Below are 21,875 nucleotides of genomic sequence, written 5' to 3'. Positions count from 1 at the left end.
CTCTCGCGCCCAGCATTATCAGCCACGTGTGTGTCAACCGCAGCAAGGTGCAGCTGCGTTCACCTGCCCGCCGAGCCACACAGGTGTGCCACAGGCACGCACCGCGCCTGGCTGAACAACGCCACAACGCCCGCCCGGCGATATTTAACCGAGCGACGTCGCCGCGCTGGTGGTGTCAACGCCCGATGGAATGCGCATTACGCACTCGGACGACTTGAGAGGCCGGTCGCACGAGTGTCGCCGGCGAGCTCGGAGTCTTGCCCCGAGCCGCAGGGAGAGGCGGAGGCATGTTCCACCGTTCCGCGACGCACCTCAAGCTCATCGTTTCCTGAGTGCGCTCCTCGTTCTCGCGAGCTCGCACGCTCCGTCCCCCCCCGTCGCTTCCCGCGACACCGCAGTGCTCCGCCTGAACCCCGGCGTAAAGTCGGACGGGACCCTCTGCTCGTCGCCTGACCGGCTGAGTGACTGACAGCGGGCAAAGATGACGTCCGAATCGCAGAACATTTACATGCAGCCCATCTCGGCCACGCTGCCGCTGGGCTCCAAGGTGTTCTGGAGGCTCAGTGGAAGCATCATCATAGCAGAGGTGGTAAGTGAACGTGCATCGTCCATGTGCTGTGGTGCACCAGCACTCGAGCGCCTGGTGGTGGTGGCGGTGGTGGAGGTGCAGGAGGTGCTGGTGTTCTGGCCCCAAGTATTGAATGCAGGTGGTGTGTGGTGGTGGTGGTGGAGATAATGGTGGGGAGCGGTAGTGTAGTGGTAAGTGGCCTGCGCTATGAACCCGGAAGACCCAGTTCGGTCCCGGCTCACGGCCAACAGCAGTGACGATTATCTGAACCGGTCCTGGCCCTCCCTTAGGTCGACTAGGCCTCAAATGAGTACCTGGTGCAATGTTTAAACATGGCCACTAGGGAGACAAAGGCGGCCGGGCGTTGTGCTGGCCACGCACCCCCTCGTGTGCCGTTCCAGCCTTCATAGGTGCTACTCGCTAACAGCACTTGCCCCAAAGGTATATGAATGATATACGGCGGATATTTGTCTTTGGTGACATAATAGCAGTAGTAGTGGTGGAAATGATTTCGGTGGTAATGGGCAGTGGTAGTCATAGTGATTGTTGTTAACCATAGTTGCTGAGCACAGGCCTAGAAACCTACAAACACACAACACAGAGTCCCGCACAGAACCAACCTGTTGTGTGAACGGATCACGGTTATAAGACTTTACGGGGGGTCTTTGGTGGTGATGATGACAGTGGTGATAATAGCTCTAACGGTAGTGGTGATATTGGAGGTGGTGGTGGTTAATGGTGGAGATAGGGAAGATGATGGTGGAGTTAGTGGTGGGTGGTAATATTGGGCGAGTTGGTGGTGTTTGTTAGTGCGCAGTGATATTGGTCGAATGGTAGCAGTAGTTCATGGTGGTGGTGATGGTGGAGATGATGATAGTAGAGGTGGCGCTGATGTTTGGGGCTGATGGTGCTGCCCTTTCCCTGTACCTCGAATTAGCACGGTTGGCTACGTACAGTGCGAAAGAAGTTCAACATAGTCATACGTGGCAATGGCATTAACTCTGCCCTGACAGCCGGCTGACTGCTGGACTCAGAGCCACGTGAGGACGTGGCGGCAGCTATCACCCCGTGCGTGTCTGGGGCTACACATTGTGTGCATGTCACTGGATCTCATCTCGCGGAGTCTCGAGCGTGAACCAATTGGCCGAGGAGACACGGCGGGATGTGTGAAGACATTGCCCCCTTACCTTCTCACCCACGTGGCAGCGCAGACGCCCGCGCGGAGTGGTCGCGACGCTTGTGCAGTGTATTGTTGTTGTTCTTATTGCAACGCGTTTTTTTAAAGATATATATTTTTTTAAACCCCACACATCTGGAACGAGCTGAGAAGGCATTGGGATCGCGTGCATAATGATGTTTGTCCAATTAGCACGCGGATTCACGCGGGGGGCGCCGCTTGCGTGTTTGCTTGACATTTGCCAAGCGAGAGTTACGCCGGAATGCACAGCTAAGCAGATCATTTAATTGCCGCAATTGTTTCAAATCTTTTTTCTCTTGCGGGTTATTTAAATCCACCGAATACCAAATTGGATGTTTGGGTGCTCGCTGAAAGATTACGGCTTGGCTAAAATATTACCCCCCCCCCTCCTTCACTAGCTATGTTTAAGGTAACTACAATACGTGACAGGCAATCGTTTAAAGAGCCCCCAGTGCGTCGCATTCGTGTGCGATCGTTAAAGGTGTAGCAACAATAATGATAACGACTAAAAGTATGATCACTTCATCGCTCAGGTAGACCCACGCCCTCACGGCGTTACCCTCACGGCGTTACCCTCACGGAGTTACCCTCACGGCGTTACCCTCACGGAGTTACCCTCACGGAGTTATCCTCACGGCGTTACCCTCACGGAGTTACCCTCACGGCGTTACCCTCACGAAGTTACCCTCACGGAGTTACCCTCACGGAGTTACCCTCACGAAGTTACCCTCACAGTGTTACCCTCACGAAGTTACCCTCACGAAGTTACCCTCACGGAGTTACCCTCACGGCGTTACCCTCACGGAGTTACCCTCACGAAGTTACCCTCACGGAGTTACCCTCACGGCGTTACCCTCACGGAGTTACCCTCACGGAGTTACCCTCACGAAGTTACCCTCACGAAGTTACCCTCACGGAGTTACCCTCACGAAGTTACCCTCACGAAGTTACCCTCACGGCGTTACCCTCACGGAGTTACCCTCACGAAGTTACCCTCACGAACTTACCCTCACGGCGTTACCCTCACGGCGTTACCCTCACGAAGTTACCCTCACGAAGTTACCCTCACGGCGTTACCCTCACGGCGTTACCCTCACGAAGTTACCCTCACAGTGCTACCCTCACGGCGTTACCCTCACGAAGTTACCCTCACAGTGTTACCCTCACGGCGTTACCCTCACGAAGTTACCCTCACAGTGTTACCCTCACGGCGTTACCCTCACGGCGTTACCCTCACGGAGTTACCCTCACGGGGTTACCCTCACGAAGTTACCCTCACGGCGTTACCCTCACGGCGTTACCCTCACAGTGTTACCCTCACGAAGTTACCCTCACGGAGTTACCCTCACAGTGCTACCCTCACGGAGCTACTCTCACCGCGTTACAGCAAAACTGCACGAACTCTCCCTCAGCTGAGGCTCTCTTGTTGTGACCAGCAGACCTTGACATTGCCACTTAGCTCCTGATCGCATTGCTGCTGCTGCTGCTGAATCGCGCGCAAGAATAGCATAGCGAGATGTTTGAGAGAGACAGAATACACATTTCAGCTCGGGCTGCACGGAGTGTGCACCGCGCGCTGCACTTCACACGCGGCGACTTGGGACTGCTCTGCCTTGTGCGAAACGTAAAACAAACACATCCTGAGTTAGAAAAAATAAGGATTTTGAATTTAATTTCCAGACAGGATGGAAATTGCGCGAGCGCTCTCGAGCACCAAACCCCACGCGGCAACTCCGAGAGGGACATTGTGACATTGCCGCCGCTGCTGGCGGCAATGTTTTTATTTGTGTTCGATATCAGAATGTTCTAGCTGCTTTCACGATGTTTGTTTACAAGTTTCACGTGGGAGGGAGTGGGGGCGGGGGGGGAGCAGGCGGCTTGACGGGAGGTGGGAGGGGGTGATCTAATCGCGAGAGAGGCTGGCAGTGTACGGCACGGTGCCCGTGCAGGTCAAGAGTCATCGCCAATCAAGGGGAGGGGGAGCGAGCGAGAGATGAATGCGCTTTCTCGAAGGAAATATTCCGCGAAAAAGTCACCGACACATTCACGTTCATCGATTTATTCATCACAGAATACGGAATTAATTGTATGTATATGAGAGAGAGAGAGAAACAACTATAATTGGAATGTCATTTATAAAAAAAATGTTTAAGAGACACTGTGCCTTTCGGGCACTGTTTAGGAAATTTTTGGTGGCGAACGTCACTGCCAGGGCCGTGACTAAGCCAAGGTTTTTTTTACTCCCCCGCAACGCAGGGCAGCGAGAGACGCGGACGGCTTTGGGATGCCTTAAAACAACAGCAGTGGATGGAGCGTGGCCGATGATTCATATAGATGATTCATATAAACTATATATATGCATCATCATATATTTATATGAATCATGTTGTAATTGAAAGGAGATCCACAAACATCCCGAAATATCCTTACAAGCACGATGGGTATTCCATGGCATGCCTGGTTGTTTGAGGCTGCTGCGTAAGCGGTGTCACCGTGGTGGTTAAGGAACATCTATCGTTGGACTTTGCTTCTCTGTTTCCACATCTGTTCTGACCGCTGTCACAAAACCGCACTGACCAGCGAGCTGAAGTATGACCAGATCGCCCGTGCCACGGCCCGCACGCTGTAGCCGAGTCTCTCATCCAGCAGTGGATTGACACTGAAGCTGTACTCGTATCGTGCACATTTCAAGCGTGTGTTGAACTTTTTTCGCACCGTACGTAGCCAAAATCGTTATTTAATCGGAGGTGCGGGAAAGGACACGCGGACGCCGTCTCGAGGTCACGATGGCCGGACAGCAACAGCCAGAGGCGTTCGCATGGCCGGGGCCAAGCCCACGGTGGGCGAGCAATGCCCTCCCGGAGCGTTGGGGCACCCGGCAGCCAGCGATCACGATGAGGGCACGGGTGCTCAGACAATTTGCCCTCCCACGTTGGTCACAGCACGAGTAAAATAATTATTTCGATTTAAAGCTTTCGTGACTGCAGGGATTCATCTTCTTGGTTCTTTCGGTAAAGTCACGTAGAAGGGAAATAATAAAATAATAATTATGTTTTATTTTTATTATAAAGTCACGTAGAAGGGAAATAATAAAATAATTATTATGTTTTCATTTTATTATTTCCCTTCTACGTGACTTTACCGAAATAACCAAGAAGAAAAATAAGTATTCTAATGATATATGTTTTTCTCTCCAGTGGGATTAAACTGCGACATTATACCTCGGAGTCATGAGTCAGTTAGAGAAAGACTGTCCCACCTTCCAAGCCGGAAGCGCATGGGGGAGCCGTACGGGACAACCGCGACCACCTCCACGGCGTTTGTCTTGATTGTTGTCGTGGCGGGACATCGCCGAGCGGTCACGTGCTCGCCGCCTGCTCGCGGTTTGAATCCAGCTCCCGCCCTGGCTAACAATGCGGTTGTTTTAACATCGATGGCGAGATGTTAACTATCTCGCCTGGTATACAGCAGGTCGTGGGTTCGACCCGATGGCTGTATATTTGGAGTTTGGTTGTCTCTCTCCCCGTGGTCGCGTGTATTTTTCTGTGGCTCCTTGCGTTTTTACCTCCACATTTAGAGTCAGCATGCGTTTAGAGGATTTGGCTGCTATAAATATCCACGTAATAAGCCATTTCGTTGAGCTGTCATTTGTGGCCAGGTCGAATCTAAAAAAGAGCCACATAGCTTAGTGGGCATTATCTGGTAAAATAAAAAGTACAGTTTTTAGTTTTAATCGTGAGAATACTTCGCACTTTCCGCTTCACAGTGGATGTCCAAGATCCTGTGAGCTTATTTGAAACAGGGTAGGCCAACCGAAAGAAAAAAAACGTAATCACAATTATGAACACACAGTGGCCAGGAAGACCCCACGCTATGTCGACTTCATCGGGAAACCCTGTCAGCTCGTGGCAGGCGCAGCGCGTGCCACGTCCAGCGAGCGACACTCCCCTGCGCTCTCCACGGAGCCACGGAGCCACACAACACACTGGCGCGCGCGCCAGGGCACTACATCACCCCAGCCCGTGCCCGCGGAAGGGGACAAGTCTCGAATGCGTAAATCAGCAGCCTCGATGGAGCGCAGCGAGTCAGAAGCGAGTGCCCCGCCCCCTGGTCCACATTCTACCCGCGCCTGACGTAGCAGGAGGAGCGTGCCCTCCTCCTCCTCCTCCTGGAGCCGTCGTCATACAAAACAAATATAAACGAACGGATGAGGTTGGTAACCGGGGAATCAAACCGTGGTCGATTTGCTGTGGTCAATAGCCATGACGCTCGTGATGGATTCAGAATCAGAATATGTATTCATCCTGGAAGAATCCGATGAGCTATCGAGATTTTTGTTTTCCCACAGACGCCCAGTAAATTCACATCCTCCCCCGCAGTGCTTTAATGAATCGTCACAATTCAAGAATCGCGGTTGTCATGATTCTGTCCCGTGTGTAGCGTCGGTCTCGTACGCTATGTCGTTTTGTCCCATCATGTTCGCTCCGTGACGATAAATATACCAAGAGGTCCGCATGCACAGCCATACACCAATCCACCGCTGCATTAACGCCCTCCCATACCGTATCTGCTGTGAGGATGTGTTTTGTTTATCATACTTCACCACGCTGGCCGTTGCAGGTTGGTGAACGACAGGGGGGGAGGGGTACCAGGACAGGTTCACATATGGCTCGCCACTGATCTTAGTCGTGACCTAGAATCGAATTCAGGTAGCGAAGTTTTGTAGAGCAGTGCGCTGATCACTGCGGCACCACTCACACTGCCCTATCCCACTTTCCTAAATACGAGAAAATAATCATTACATCTATATGGGACCTTGCTTGCCGCTATCAAAGTATAAGAATATGTTTTACCCTTTCTGGCAATAAAACAGTTGTGTTAAGATGTTCATACAGCAAACAGAAACCTTTTGCAAGGAATCATGTCTGCATTAACCACACGTACTTGTGGTGAACATGCAAACAAAAACATGCTCTGGTAATATTTGGCATTGTCTTTGAAACTGATTGATGTACACCAGAGACAGCCTTCTTGAGGGCCGAGTCTAAACCAGTGTCAGACCAGAGAACGCAAAAAGGAGTAATTACAAAAATAATTACATAATTTGCATAAATCATTACAAATATATTCTTGGACAGACAATTCAGTGAATGCATCAGCATGTTAATGTATGAATCATAACGTGCCTGATGATAATCACTATAACATCACTCCCCACAACAAAGACCCCCACCCCTCCCCCCCGCGTGGCCAGATGCTGTTAGCGGAGCAGAGAATAATACGGCGAATTCCAAGCCCTGACCGCCTTTGTCTTGCCAGTGCTGCTGTTCGTGCGCAGCTCCTGGCACCAAACACTCACGGCCAATGTGCAAGCGTGCGCACTCGCAACTCCAACAATTGCCGTCAGGCTCGCAAAGACCCGACACTCATTTGGCTTTATACTCGTTAATAGAGGTTGTTTTTGGGGTTAGTTTGCGGAAAAAGAAATGTTTATTTAAGTCCGCCAACACCCGACACAGCAAATTAGTAAGGTTTGTCTCGTAAACAAACAAGCCAATGGCGAGTTTAACGACGCATTTAAATTTACGTGATCTAACCCCAAGAAAAACCTATATTATGGATAATATTGGTCGCGAAATCCTACTTCGTGTTAAACTGGCTTTATACCGTGCGGCAAGAGTGAGAATCCTGCTGAGATTCCCTAGGAATAAATTACCTGGAGGGAGGTTCATGCCAAAGTATTGTGCGGTTTGAACGAATATTAAATCTCGCGCGACAATGAAATGAACCGCCTGTTGCTTGACAATTGTGAATGTTTGACGCGCTCGTGACCAGCGGTGCCTCTCTTCCTCCCTCTCCCGTGGGGCTCCTCGGCCCGCAGACGCTGGGAGCCCTCGTGTGGATCCTGGTGGCGGCCACGGGGATGACGCACAACCTCCACCAGGGCTGGGTGATGTTCGTCGCCGTCACTTTCTGCTTCTGCTCCATCGTGCAGTTCTTCCTCTACGGAACGAGCGTGCCCGAGTCCCTCGATCTGCCCTGGCTGCTCATGGTGAGCGATCATTGTTATTGTTGTTGTTATAATAGTGACAATAATAATTGTCAACGATAACAATGCAACGATACGACGCTTGCTTCGAGGTATCAGCGACTCGAAGTGGCCTCACGTCGGCATCTCATCTCGCACGTTTCAAGGGCACTCCCCTCTATGTATGCTGAACTTCTTTCGCACCCTACATAGTCAACCGTGTTCATCGGAGGTGGTAGCTGCCACCTCCAATTAGCCCCTGGTGGCAACTGCCCCTTTGCGGCACGATGCGACTCAGCACCCGGCCTGCAAGCGCACGTGCGTCTTCCAGTAGGGGGAGGGGAGGAGAGGGGCGATGTTGTGAACTATAACCCCCATTTGGAGAATTTGCGGTGTCATTTATCGAATTTGGCAAAGTTTGGAGCGTTGCTTCGGCACACAACGGCCGTCTCACTTTAAATCACGCGGCGGGATCTTTACCGTCCACTGTGAAGCGGGCGGCGCGTATTGTTACGGGCGATTCACCCGCGGCGTGAACCAGAAGGTAACTCCGCGTTCAAAGCCACTCCTCCACACCAACTAAATAGCGCACGAATCTGAACTGAAATATAAAATCCAATAAAATAACAAAAATAACTCGTGCTACATTTCATGAACATTTACCAAATTATGAGAAAAATGAAGTGCACAGCTGTGCTTGACATCTCGACCGAGTGATTACTTTGAGACGTGAAAAAGTATCGATCAGTTGAACGCGCGGTGCATCTCGCGAAACCACGAAGACAAATTCCACACGCGGTGCAGAGGATGTGCAGCGGGTAAAGGTGCAGCCCCGCAATTATTTGCTTACATCACGGCTGGTGGATGGGCTTTAACTGGACAGAGCTCGGAGAAGCTCTCTCGAGGGAGTTTGGCCCTCGTCTTTCCACACTGGTCAATAGTCTTGAGAGAGGTGGGCGTACCCACACTTCAACCCACCACACACGACCTGTCGACCCATCACTGTCGGTGCAACCCATTAATAGTGCTGGGTGGACAGAGGCGGCTTAATAAACTGGCCCTATTGTGTTAACTGCCGCGCTGGGAGATCCGATCGAACCGGCGACTGAATTGCAAGTCCTGTGCGATTATAACCATGACACCACGATAGCATCCCTGTCTCAATATACATCGCATGTATGGTGTTTTTTTCTATTCAATTCATTTTGTCAAGCCACAAATGAACCTCATCCCTGTGTGCCGATATGTCTACAAAGTAAACGCAGTCAAGTGGGGACAGGTGAGAGGCATCGAATTCCTGCCCGAGAAAGGTCAGGGCTGGCTGGGCGGGCTATGACGGCTACAGCCGTCCGCGTGTGGGCAGAGACAATAGCAGCAGCAGAGAGCTGTGAGGGCCCACCCCACCACCACTAGCCCACCTCACCACCACCACCAGCCCACCCCACCACCACCACTAGACCACCCCACCACCACCACCAGCCCACCCCACCACCACCACCACCAGCCCACCCCACCACCACCACCAGCCCACCCCACCACCAGTCCACCCCTCCACCACCAGCCCACCCCACCACTACCATCACCAGCCCACCCCACCACCACCAGCATCCCACCCCACCACCACCACCAGCCCACCCCACCACCACCAGCAGCCCACCCCACCACCACCACCAGTCCACCCCACCACCACCACCAGTCCACCCCTCCACCACCACCAGCCCACCCCACCACCACCAGTCCACCCCACCACCACCAGCATCCCACCCCACCACCTCCACCAGCCCACCCCTCCACCACCACCACCAGCCCACCCCACCACCACCAGCAGCCCACCCCACCACCACCAACCCAGCCCACCACCACCAGTCCACCCCTCCACCACCACCAGCCCACCCCACCACCACCACCAGCCCACCCCACCACCACCACCAGCCCACCCCACCACCACCACCAGCCCACCCCACCACTACCAGCAGCCCACCCCAACAAAGCGGCAATAACGAGCCCCGCGCTCACGCTTCGCGATCTCGCGACGACACTTGAGGTCTCGGCGTGATGCAGAGGCACGCGGGGAGACGGCGGCGGCGGTGACGCCAGGAGCGCGCCGCGCCGCTCCGCCGCGCCGCTCTCCGCTGGCATTTTGGCGACGAGCGAAAAATGCCAGCGGAGAGGGGGGGGAGTGAATAAAAGAACAACAACAACAAGAAGAAGACGAAGAGGAAGAAGGAGACGAAGAAGAAGATGATGATGACGAAGAGGAAAAATAAGATGATGATGATGATGATGAAGAGGAAAAAGATAGAGCTGGCGTCTAAAATATGACAAGAGGTTCGACGATCGTGCGGGAGTTAAGCGAGGGCCACTTCAGCGAGAAACCCTCGAGCCCCGTCCACCACGGGGCCCGGAGGAGCGCCACGCGAAGCCAGCGGAGAGGGCGGCGGCGTTCGTCGTCGGCGAGCGCCGTTCCGTCACCGCTCGCGTCGCATCGCCGGCTCCCTGCGAGTTCACAAACGTTCAGAGAGCCCCACGGTGCTGGCTTCCTGTTTATTTTTAGGGGGGAATTCAAAGGCCGGAGGCGCCGTGGGATGGGGTTCGTCGAGTGTCCGTGCTCCAGCAGGGTGGATAATGCCCCAAACCCACCCCGGAATCATGCGGCGAGCAATTTTATTAAAAGCCTGCAGGTTTTTTTTTTTATTTCGCCGTGATTTCGTGATGCATCCAAAAATATGCATTGCGTGTAAAACCTCATTATTAGCTATGAGGGCCACCTCCAATCGCACTCCTCCCTCACCCTCTGCTTCGCGTGATTCTGTGCTCACGGGGTTTGAAGGCGAAATAGTTTTAATTTATTGATTACAAAACCAAGCTCGGAAAAAAGGGCCCTCCCCTCGTTCCTCGTGACAAGTGTCCGCGCAGTATCTCGGATTGCCACAGAGAGTGGCTGATCTTACCGAATATACCAGACCGCGTGCAAGTAGTCCAATAATGCCCATTTACATTTATGTACAAACCCCCAGTCACTCCACTGCTGGATGAAGGCCTCCCTCCATGCCTTTTGGTCAAGAGGGTAGTTTGACCATACTTCACCACGCTGGTCGGTGCGTGTGATGAAGGTGCCCAGGGCTGGTTTGGAAACCACTCGCCAATGGTTTCAGCCGTGGCCGCGTATCGAACTCAGTTGGCAGGGTTCATAGCCATATGCGCTAACCACTGCGCCACGTGTGATTAACAAATATTTTGGCGTGTGTTATCTTGAGCGCAATAATCCATTTAAACCGACCAATGAATAGATAATCCCTATTCACCACCCCACGTGGTCAATTTGAATGCAAGTGATAACCGCCGCTGCGTCTCTACCGGAGGAACATCTGCGGCTGGCGATAAGCAAAACGCGGAGCGGTGGTTGTGCCGCCGTCCCCACAGACAGCGGCCGCACGAGGCTCCTGCCGGGCGCCGAGTTCCACGATGGGACCCCCCCTCTCCCCTCCTGCCCCCAGGCTTGCTTAATGACGCCACGCCAGTGCGGCACATCCAATAGGGGGCGGGGCATGGGGGGGGTGATCGACCCCCCCACCCACCCCGCCCCACCTTAAGAATCCACAAATTGGTGTTTTATTGAATTTTTCCAGAGGCAAAAAATATTGAATGTTTGTATACTAATTATTATTAATGTAGGGCCCGAATAAAAAAAAAATCAGGACTGACCCCCCCCCCCCCCCCCAATTGGAAGTTTCTAGATCCACATATGTCGGAATACAACTGAAGAAACACATTTACTTTTATGTTTAAATAACGTCCTGCATGTATCCAGCAAAGCCCCACCTCAGTCTTGAGTACATTATTCAGGAGGGGCCCAACGTTGGCATTTTTGGCCGATTCCACTTCTGAGTGCCAGGTCATACCCACTCACAAAACAACAAGTTGCATTTTTGAAAACAGAATTTTATTCACACGTGTGTACAGTATCAATGTATATATTTATTTGCCGATTGATCATCAAACATCATAATACAGGCGGCGTAACGACCTGCTCGCCAAAAAAAAGCCAAGAAAAAGACGAATCTCCGAGAGACGGCGGCACAGAGACGGTGTTCATGTCGCCCCCGCCCCCTGTCCCCCCAGGAGTGCGTCTACAACATCCTTGCCTTCTCCATGTACCTGAGCGCCGCCGTGCTACTGGCGAACCTCTGCGTCCTGCTGGGCAAACAGGACATGCTCGTCATCATGGACAACTACATCTATGGGCTGAGCGTCGCGGCCGTGGTGAGTGTGGATCGTCTGATGTGTCCGTGTTTAATCATCATCGTCATCATCATCACCACCAATCATTCTGCATCTATGTGTATGTATGTTGAACTTCTTTTGCACCGAGCGTAGCCAACCGTGTTCATCGGAGGTGCGGGGGAAGGACAATAAAATAAACACAAAAAAACTGTTCAATCTTGATTTGAAGCTTTCGTGACTGTAGGAATCCATACTCGTTGGTTCTTTCGGTAAAGTCACGTAGGTAGAAAAATAAAATAAAATAATATATCACGACGTTTCGATCGCAACACAAGCGGTCGTCCTCAGGTGGAAAACATCATCCAGCAGTGGAACTGCTGAACGAGAAAGACCACAGCGAGAGAGCTGTTACAACAAGAGGTTGTATATGTTAGGCGAAGGGCAAGCAGGCGGGGTCTGAGCTGGAAATGAATCCCATCCCCGCACGCAAGCACGTCAGTTGTGTTAAAAAAAAACTGTTCTAAAGAAGGTAAGGCGGGAGGTAGCACGTGACTACGGACGGTCACAGTTGAGTGGAGGCCATCCAGGCCGGCAGCAATTGCAGGGCTGCGCTTTTAACTGTTTTTATAACTATCTAAACACGCGTGCCGCCTCGGTCGCCACGCACGCACACACAGCGATGCTGAATGACTGGGCGCGCCCTCCCGGTGACTTTCGCACGAGAACGCCGCCACGACCATCGCGCACCCATCGCGCCTCGTACGACCACGCTGCGGTGATTGGCAGCTGTCCCGAGACTGATTATCGCTGATGACTTCTGATGGCAGCTCCTCCGCTGAAGGGAAACAAATTATTCGTGACCATTGGTGAATTCCTTTTGAAGGCGACTTGAGAGAGGAGTGGGGTTTCTTTGTATCTCTCAGTAGTAAAAAAAAACATTGATTAAAGTTTAAACCCGTGTCCTCACCTGCCCTGTTCTTTTCGCCAGTAAAAAAAAACTCTTAAACTTTTTTGTTTCCTACAAAGACAATGTTCGTACAGATGACGTTCAAAAATAAAACAATTATTAATCATCACCAGGCATGTCCTATCTACTGCTGGACATAGGCCTTCTGTTTCTTGGATCTTTCGGTAAAGTCACGTAGAAGGGAAATAATAAAATAATAAAAATAAAACAGAATAAAATTCTCACGACGTTTCGGCCACAACATAAGTAGCCGTCCTCAGGTGAAGAACAGAGCTGTTGGAAAGACAGCGTCCTAATGTGTTGTGGCCGAAACGTCGTGAGAATTTAATTGTTTAATTTCTATTATTTTATTATTTCCCTTCTGCATGACTTTATCGAAAGATCCAAGAACATGAATGCCTGTAGTCACGGAAGCTTTAAATCGACATTTATAGGCCTTCTGCTCAAGCCTTCGCCCCTCCCTTTCATGTGACCGAGTGAAATACACCAGCTAACACTGCCATGCTGAGTGTTCCACGGGGATGCCTCCCTGAATCTTGAGACTCGATTTCAGGAAGGTCCTGTCTTGGGGTGTGTGGACAACACCATTCCTCTTTGGCACGAGTATCTGCCGAAACCCGACGCATATACGGGTGATACCACTCAAAGCTGCACACAGATGCATTCACATGACCGTGGCTTGTGTATCTTTATAGTTATATAGGTATCTAAATGCGTTTATAGTGTATCTCTGTGTTTCGATGTATCTCTTATAGGTTCAATGTGTCTCTATGTATCTCTACGGGTGTATTTGGGTTCCTCCGCGTCTCTATCTATCTCTATGTGTCTTTGTGTATCTCTAGCGTCGTTTACTGCCGCTTGGCAATACGTTCAGGAGCTCGATGGCTCCGTGTCGCCGTCAACACGACGAATGAACTCGACGAATGCTGTCGATATGGGCGAATCGGTCTTCCTTCTCCTCGAAATATTCCGAGCGGTCAGGTTCCGAGCGCGCCAGACGCTAACCGCGGCGCCTCCGCTCGCCCATGCACGGTGACTGCAATCGCCAACGGTGACATCGTTGGCGGGGCGCATTAAACCGATTAATTTATTCCTGGCATTTGAAGCTTTGTGGGCATCTCAAGGGAGCTGAAAGCACGTGGTCTATAGACGGGCGCATGTCCTGCGCTGATGCTGCAACCGTGACGCCAACAGCCTTTATGAATTAAATATAGAACCGGTGACAGGAGGAGGAGGAGGGAGGGGAGGGAGGGAGGAACGGGAGGGAGCAGCGTGCGTGGACACGCGTGGCGCCGAGGGCAAGGACTCAACAATCAAGCGAGAGTTGCTCATCTCTCTCCACAAAAATAGCCCCCCCGCCTTCTGGAACTTAAACACCGTCTGTAGACCGCAAACATTCGTTTATATTATCCCCCCTCCCCCACCCCACCCCATCTTTTGCAATATTTGTGTGGTTGGATTTTTGGCGAGTGTTGTTCACACTTAATAATGAGAACACTGACGTCAAAGTTGTCAGATAGATGTTGATGAGTTGCCCTGGGTGGGGTGTACAGTATCTGGACTGTACCAGCAATCTCCCTCCCGCTGTGAGCGAAAAAAAAACTGAACTCGCTAGGCAGGCTGAGCACGGCCCTAAAATGAGAACACAAACACGACTCACCATTTCGAGCAAAATGTATCTTGAATTTCTTTCGCACCGTACGTAGCCAACCGCGCGAAATGGCCCTTCGTCGTGGCATATGTCAACACAACGCGTTATATGTTTCCCTTGTAGGATAGTGTTGAGTTTGTGCTTATAAAACAAAACAAAAATGCATAAAATGTAACTGGTATTGACCAAACATTCCAATGCCGAACAATTGCCTGCAAGTTAAACCGTCGGGGTTACACACAACAGCAGTGACAACATCGCCCCCCATACCACGTCAACACTGGCAGCACCCTCGTGAAACTGAATCTTGAGACTCATTGGGGCTTTCCTCGGTTCATGAAGTGAAGAATAATAGAAATGCACCACTGCCAATGGTGCATTTCCCGCACCTCCGGTTAGCACGGTTAGCTACGTACGGTGCGAAAGAAGTCCAACATACACACAGACAATGCAGTGTCACTTAGACACGTGGTCACAAGATGAACTGCGGATGGACAACCGAGCGAGAGAAACCGTTCAGCCGAAACATCCCTGCGTGCCGTCTCGCGCTACAGGCGCCTGCTGCCTGCTAGTCACTGGGGCTGGGTGTTTCGTCTCACCTACAGGCGACTGCTGCCTGCTAGTCACTGGGACTGGGTGTGTGTGCGCGTCGACTCGGGGTGGCCGGGTCAATGCGCAGCAGCAGCGGCAGTCGTCGTCGGTGTTTGTTGTTTTATTCATCGCGTCCCGAGGCGTTCCGCGCCGGGGAGGCTGCGCGAGTCGGGGTCGCGGTGCGACATTACGAACCCAGGCGCCGGAGCTTTCATATCGGCCGGGATTGAAGCACGGATTCAGAGACAACAACAGCAGCAGCAGCAGCAGAAGCCGCGATTCGCCACGATGTGGCGGTGACGTCACCGCGGCGCTTGTGCCAGGCTAGGTGCACCTTGAGGCTACCACGTGAAGCGAGGAAGGATTTCCGCTGGCAAGCCACGGGACAGACCCAGCAGCTGTCACGGGTTGGCTGCCTGACGTGACCGACTCATCTCCCCACTGTGCCAACTCGCTGCGTTCTATGTGCCCGGCGCTCCGCTCGTTGACGTGAGGGTCGCTTCCGCTGCCCTCCGCTATTGCTGGAGGACGACTGCCTCCAAATGCCGAGTAGCAGCGTCCTTCACGAGCCTCCTCCTCAGCAGGGGCCGATCTTGACACCGCTGGTACCGGTCAATGGCAAGTCCACTCAGCTCCACATCCTTCTGTACCACATCAGCCCATCTCTTCTCTAGCCCGTGCCTCGGAATATAGAGGCAACACGGACATGCACACCGGGCCTGATAGAGAAACCCTGACATTGAAGCTTTGTAAATCGAACCGGACCTGCACCACCCCTCACCTTTAGCGGACTGACACTCGTGGTGAAGAATGGTCAAACAGTCGCCATGACTGACGCGATGTCGGGGAGGCTGACTGGGCACTGACTCTAGAGGCACTCGACAGTCACAACGGTACAGGCGCAGCCCTGCAATTTCTCGCTCACGGCACTGCTGGCGGAAGGGCCTCCGCTGAAGGGAACTCGAGCGAGAGCGCCTAATGAGAAAGTCGGCCGCTCTTCCACGCTGGGAGAGGTGGGGTTACCCACATTTCACCCCACCACGCGCACCCACCTTCCCATCGACGAACTGTGGTGGTACCCCAGTGCGCTGCTGGCGAGACAGAGGTGGAGGGTTCTAAGAAACGTTCCCCGTTGTTTCAGCAGCTGATGGAATTACAAATCCAGCGCACTGAGCGCTACGCCACGGTGGCAGCGGCCGATGTTTCCTTTGTCTTTCACGCGATATCAAATCATTTGCCAGCGTATTGTTTAAAGTACGTAGATCATGAGAGCCCCCTACCCCCCACACACACCCAGACTGCCCCCTCCCCTGGGGGGCGCAGGGCTGCCGGTAATGAGCTGGGATGGGGGGCGCCTGTGAAGCGCACGAGCGTTTGTACGTCCGGCCAAAATGAGGAGGAGAATGAGGAGTTGAGCTACGCACGTTCGTGCGCTCTCCACGTTTGATGTTTTTTTTCTTTATTTAATGAGGTCGAGAGAATTACAATAATAAAAGCCCGCTCACATTTTTTGCCCAGCGTGGTGAAGTGAGGATAAAATGTGGGTAGGCCCACCGCTTGCATGATGCCTGCCCAGCTTGGGAGAGTAGGCCAAACAATTCCCCCGAGAAGGGGGCTCTCAGCAGCTCTTTCTAGAGGAGGCCCCTTCCGCCAGCAGTGGTGCGAGTGAGCAATTGCAGGGCTCCGTCTTTTTCTTTTACATATTTAAAGACGGCGGTAATTGAAGGGCCCATTCTCATGTGGGAGCCGCCGCTTGCTTTTTGTTGTTGTCGGGCTCTGTGACGACCCCTTCTATAATTGGGCTCCACGGTCTGGCTCTGCCCCGCCAATCCCCAAGGGTGCTCGCGCTGCGTCCAAAACGTGCTATAGATTTCCTATCCTGCTCCTGCGAGCTCAAGTCCGCTCGCCGGCAGAGAAATATCGCTACGGCGCCTTCCCTTAAACGTCAACGAGCGCTCCCTGTTGTGCTCTCGGGTTGTACCGCGCGTCATTCGGCGTGTCGTCCCGACGTTTCGCTCCGCGCGTTGAAAACTTCTTCCGTACCTGAAGAAGCTCCAATGACGAGGAGCGAAACGTCGGACATCACGCCAAATGACGCGTGGTACAACCCTGGGCAACCTCGAAAACCTAAGCTGTACGGTTCACGGACGGCTCGAACCAGCAGCGGGAACAAAGGTTAAGTCGTAAAATGTAAATGATCAATATTGTGGTGCTGAAGGAGTTGACAGCACGACCCAGCTAATGGATCGATTAAATTATGCTTGACCCAGCAGCAGGACTGACCAAGGCCGATGATGATGATGAGGGATAGTTTTCGAACGTCAGAGATGTGGAGGCTTAAAATTGAGCCACAGGAAGAGGAGAAAGACGTGGCTTGGAGAGCATTCTGGGACTAATGGCATCATTCAAACTGGGAAGAAGAGCTCAAGTGACCTGCCGCCTGGTGACGTCACGGCGGGAAGGGATGGACGCTTCTCACGGACAGTGAAGGAGCTGGCTGGACTGTTATCTCAGGATGGTGAGATGGTGACGGCTCGGTGAGGGCTTCATTCAGCAGTGGATTGACCATGGCTACTGCTGCTGATGATGATGCTGCTGCTGCTGATGATGATGATGATCCCATTTGTCTGACCTCAATTCTATCCGGCCACAAATAACGTGCCTTATTTTGCACGGTCGTTTGCGGAAATATACAATTTGACCCTTTGAACCATGCACATGACCCGGAATTAGGTTTGGGTGTTTTTTTCCCCTTCCCAACGAGATCACAAAGCCGTAGCGTGGAAACAGCCGCGGCTTTAACCCACCCGGAGGATGGTGGTAAGAATCGACATACTCGCAGAGACTCGGTCCTCACCCACACTTCGAATTTCACATCGCGTTGTTGTTGTTTTCATTTGTGAAACGCGTCTCGGGTATGCCGCTGCATTTAGACACGGCATGACTGTAAAATATCTGCAGATGTTGCTGCTGCTGCTGCTACTGTTACTACTACTGCTGCTGCTACTGCTGCTACTACTGCTACTGCTGCTGCTACTGCTGCTGCTACTGTTGCTACTGCTGCTGCTACTGCTGCTGTTGCTGCTGCTGCTACTGCTGCTACTACTGCTGCTATTGTTGCTGCTGCTGCTACTGCTGTTACCAGAGGTGTGGACTCGAGTCATGTGACTTGGACTCGAGTCAGACTCGAGTCATGAATTTGATGACTTGCGACTCGACTTGGACTTGCATAACAATGACTTTGTCCCACCTCTGGCTGTTACTGCTGCTGCTATCTATTATTCGAGGCAAGGCAACACAAGGGGCCTAATTATTTTAGCTGGTCGTCAGGTGTCTTCTGCCAAAATGTTTCATGACACGAGATGATCGTACAAGTGGGATACAATGGGGAAGGGTGGGTGTTGGGAAATGATGAAGCTATAAATAATAATAATAATGTGAGAGAAAGAGAGGGGGAGGGGGTTAGGGAGAGAAGCCCCGGGGATGGACACGGCTGACCTCCACCCGTCCCCTCGAGTGTCGAGCGTCTGCGTCACGCCGCGTTGCGCTCTCGTCCGCAGTTGTTCGCCCACATCGTCACGCTCCTCTACGGCATCAGCGCCGTCATCAGCATCCGCCGGCTGCGCTTCAACTGAAGGAGCCACCGCGCTCCTCTGAGCGCCCGTCACTCGCTCGCTACGGAACCCCCCTGCCATGCCCGCCCGCCCGCCTGCCCTCTCTCGCCTGCCGCCGGTCTTCATTTGTACGAGGGAATTCGTGACGGGAATGTCCCTTCGGCCAAGTGGGGTTTGTTTTGTTTGTTTGAGACAACGGCGACTTTTTGATTAGACGGAAACCCGAACCCCCACGACTGCTGTTTGATGCCCCCCCCCCCCCCACTCTGTTGTCTTTCCCCCGCACCTGCGATTAGCGCGGGTGGCTACGTACGGTGCGAAAGAAGTTGAACGCACGTGCGTGCTGCCCAGCGCTGACCGTAGCGAGACCGTGATGAGACGGCGTGAGCCGAGTCTGTGTGAAGACGCAGACTCGGGTCGCTCGGTCACGTGACGGGAGAACGCAGGGCACAGCGGGAGACCACGCGTGCTAATTGGCTGCACGTTTACATTTCTTATTTGCTGGGCTCACTACTCAGCTCACAGCTGACCGTCTTCAGGGTGGAGTGGTGGGGTGGTTTGCGTGCCCCTCTCACCAGCTCGTCGGCTCAGAGAATGACTGAATTAAGTCCGCAGGCAAGGCCAAAGCGCAGATCCCATGTTGTCGCCGACGAGGCGAAGATTGTAACCAAAATAAAATTAATAGAAACGCCGACCGCACGAGGGTGGCGAGCGAGCGAGCGGTGGGGGCGCAGCGGGGGGTGGGGGTCCGCACCCCCCCCCCGGCCCCCCTGCCCGCGCCAGGCGTAGCGTCGCCGTTCCATCAATCGATGGATTTAGCGCGGCCCGGCCTCGACATCGGCGCTAATTCCGGGGCGGGAGTCACCGCGGTCTCATCCCCTCCCTCGAGGGGTGCAGGAGGCCCCGCAGCATCTCGCTCACGACAGCGCTCTCCAATAGACCCCTTCCGCTGTTCCCACAAAAAACGATTTAGCCCATATCCAGCTTTATTTTGCATTGTATTTGATACGAAAAATATATTTTAAAACAAATTTTACGCGTCTAAAAGTCGGAGAGAAAAAAAACCCATCAGCGAAACCACTCAAGTTCGTAAACCAATTCCAAAACCAGAACCCACAACCCCATGGCGACGTCAATCGTTGCTGCTGCGCAGTACGGAACTCTAGCGGTCCTGTGCAGCGCGTGGCCTTGCCCGGCGGCTGTTCCACTTTGGAGCTTTGGGACAGCGATTTCCATCTTTTCCCATTTAAGTTTGTAGTCGTCTATACGAGCTCGTTATAATGTGGACTCACGGGATACCCCCCCCCCCCCCACCACGCTATGTCGACGGTCACGCTGTGTCGTCGATGGGCAGAATATACAGCGAGTCAAGCAATGCCATGGATAATCTTAGTTGAAGTTTTTTGTTTGTTCGCAATTGCAATTAGTGTAATCTTGGGGTAATTAGGACGGGGATCACGGTGAGAACGGAAATCGTGAATTATTTAAACTCCGTGAAATATTTTGAAATAAATAAATTGGGGGAACGGCGGTGGGGGAGGGGCTCTTTGGGTGACCGTTTTACTCGCAACTCACAACCACCAAGCCAAGTTCACATCCCGGGTCGTTAGCTCGTGCTGCTGACAAGATGTTGCCGCCGCTCCGAACCGAAAAGGCACCTCGTGTGATCGCGCCCGATGCTGGCGCGATAGGAATCTGTACAGCTGCAAATGAAATGTTCGCTTTGTCTGCTTTAATAGGCATGTTAATTGCTGTAGTAGCCTCGCTCGAGTTACGCAAAAAAAACAATAATCAGTAAATGTATTTTTATGCGATAAATGAATGCAATTCGTAGCCTAATGTAAACCGTATGGCGACATCACATTGCAGTGAGACGCATTAAAATATGGGACATTAAATCAAAATCAGTCCGCGTATTACCGTCACACAAGTTAACGTAATAAAGAAATGCCCCGTGAACGCGAGCATGTGACTGGATTATTTTACCGCTACGATTGTTCAAGGAATGCAGCCTCAATATATTTAATCACGGGCGCCGGTTTGCGAATGTTCTGCCGGAAATTGACCAGCGGCTATTTGTGTCCTCCGCCCGGCCTCGCCCCAAGTCCCGGGGGGGACTTCAGTGGCAGCATCTCGTCCTCTCCGCTGCTCACTTCCGTGGCCACAACTTGGAGTTTAAAAAAACCCAGCACCGCCACCACGACCACCACCACCGCCACCTCCACCGCCGCAACCACTACCACCGCCACTACCACCACTACTACCACCACTGCCACCACTACCAAAGCCACTACCACAACCAACAGCGCCGCCATCACTACCACCACCACCGCCACTACCACCACCACCGCCACAACCACCACTACTACCACCGCCACCGCCGCCACCACCACTACCACCACCATTACTACCACTACCACCGCCACCACCACCACCACCGCCACTACCACCACTACTACCACCGCCACCGCCGCCACCACCACTACCACCACCATTACTACCACTACCACCGCCACCGCCGCCACCACCACTACCACCACCGTCCCCGCGCGAACAGCCGCATGACAATGAGAACCGCCGCTCACCACCGACGCGCGGTTCGATTCCATCTCCCGTCGCGTTCGGCAGGTGAAGTCAGGGGCACATGTCGTTTTTATCCCAGCCCACCCTCTCACCCCACGTCTGTTGAACCAGGAGTATAAATCCCAACACGACAGTCGATTGACAGGTCACGTGTGGTGAATTGAAGTGTCTGGCTCGCGTGAAAGAGCAGACCGAGTTCGTGCTCAGTCGAGAGCGAGAGAGTGAAGGCCGTTCTGCCAGCAGTGGCTCTGACCGAGCCATTTGCACGGCTGCACTTTTCCCTCCGGCAGTGCAGGTTGTTTCCTGCCACGGTCACACACGGGAGCCATTAGCGAGTTCGCGTCACTCCTTCTCCGCTGGCTCGCAGTGGGAGAGACACGTGGGTTCGTTAGCACCCAGAGACCGCCTGTTATGCCTCCGTGTGCACGGGCCCATTTACCAAAACGCCCGT

The 21,875-nt window shown here is 52.9% G+C and overlaps 1 protein-coding gene across 1 annotated transcript; it reads left to right on the top strand.

Annotated features, from left to right (window-relative positions):
- Window positions 1–211: 211 nt before the first annotated feature.
- Window positions 212–20,757, top strand: LOC144938643 (protein MAL2-like). The gene is made up of 4 exons (XM_078866628.1): window positions 212–589; window positions 7,648–7,818; window positions 11,917–12,057; window positions 18,788–20,757. Exons 1-4 carry the CDS (start codon window positions 482–484, stop codon window positions 18,860–18,862), a joined length of 495 nt encoding a protein of 164 aa, XP_078722754.1. The 5' UTR covers window positions 212–481; the 3' UTR covers window positions 18,863–20,757.
- The last annotated feature ends 1,118 nt before the right edge of the window (window positions 20,758–21,875 follow it).

This window comes from Lampetra fluviatilis, chromosome 22 (assembly GCF_964198595.1).
Source record: "Lampetra fluviatilis chromosome 22, kcLamFluv1.1, whole genome shotgun sequence".
Lineage (NCBI taxonomy): Eukaryota > Metazoa > Chordata > Hyperoartia > Petromyzontiformes > Petromyzontidae > Lampetra > Lampetra fluviatilis.
Note: the sequence above shows the minus strand (reverse complement) of the source record. Positions and strands in the feature narration are given on the sequence as shown.

Coding starts and splice junctions, on each gene's coding strand:
- LOC144938643 (XM_078866628.1), top strand. CDS start 482: ATGACGTCCGAATCGCAGAACATTTACATGCAGCCCATCTCGGCCACG. Junction 590..7,647: donor GCATCATCATAGCAGAGGTG/GTAAGTGAACGT, acceptor CTCGGCCCGCAG/ACGCTGGGAGCCCTCGTGTG. Junction 12,058..18,787: donor GGCTGAGCGTCGCGGCCGTG/GTGAGTGTGGAT, acceptor TCTCGTCCGCAG/TTGTTCGCCCACATCGTCAC.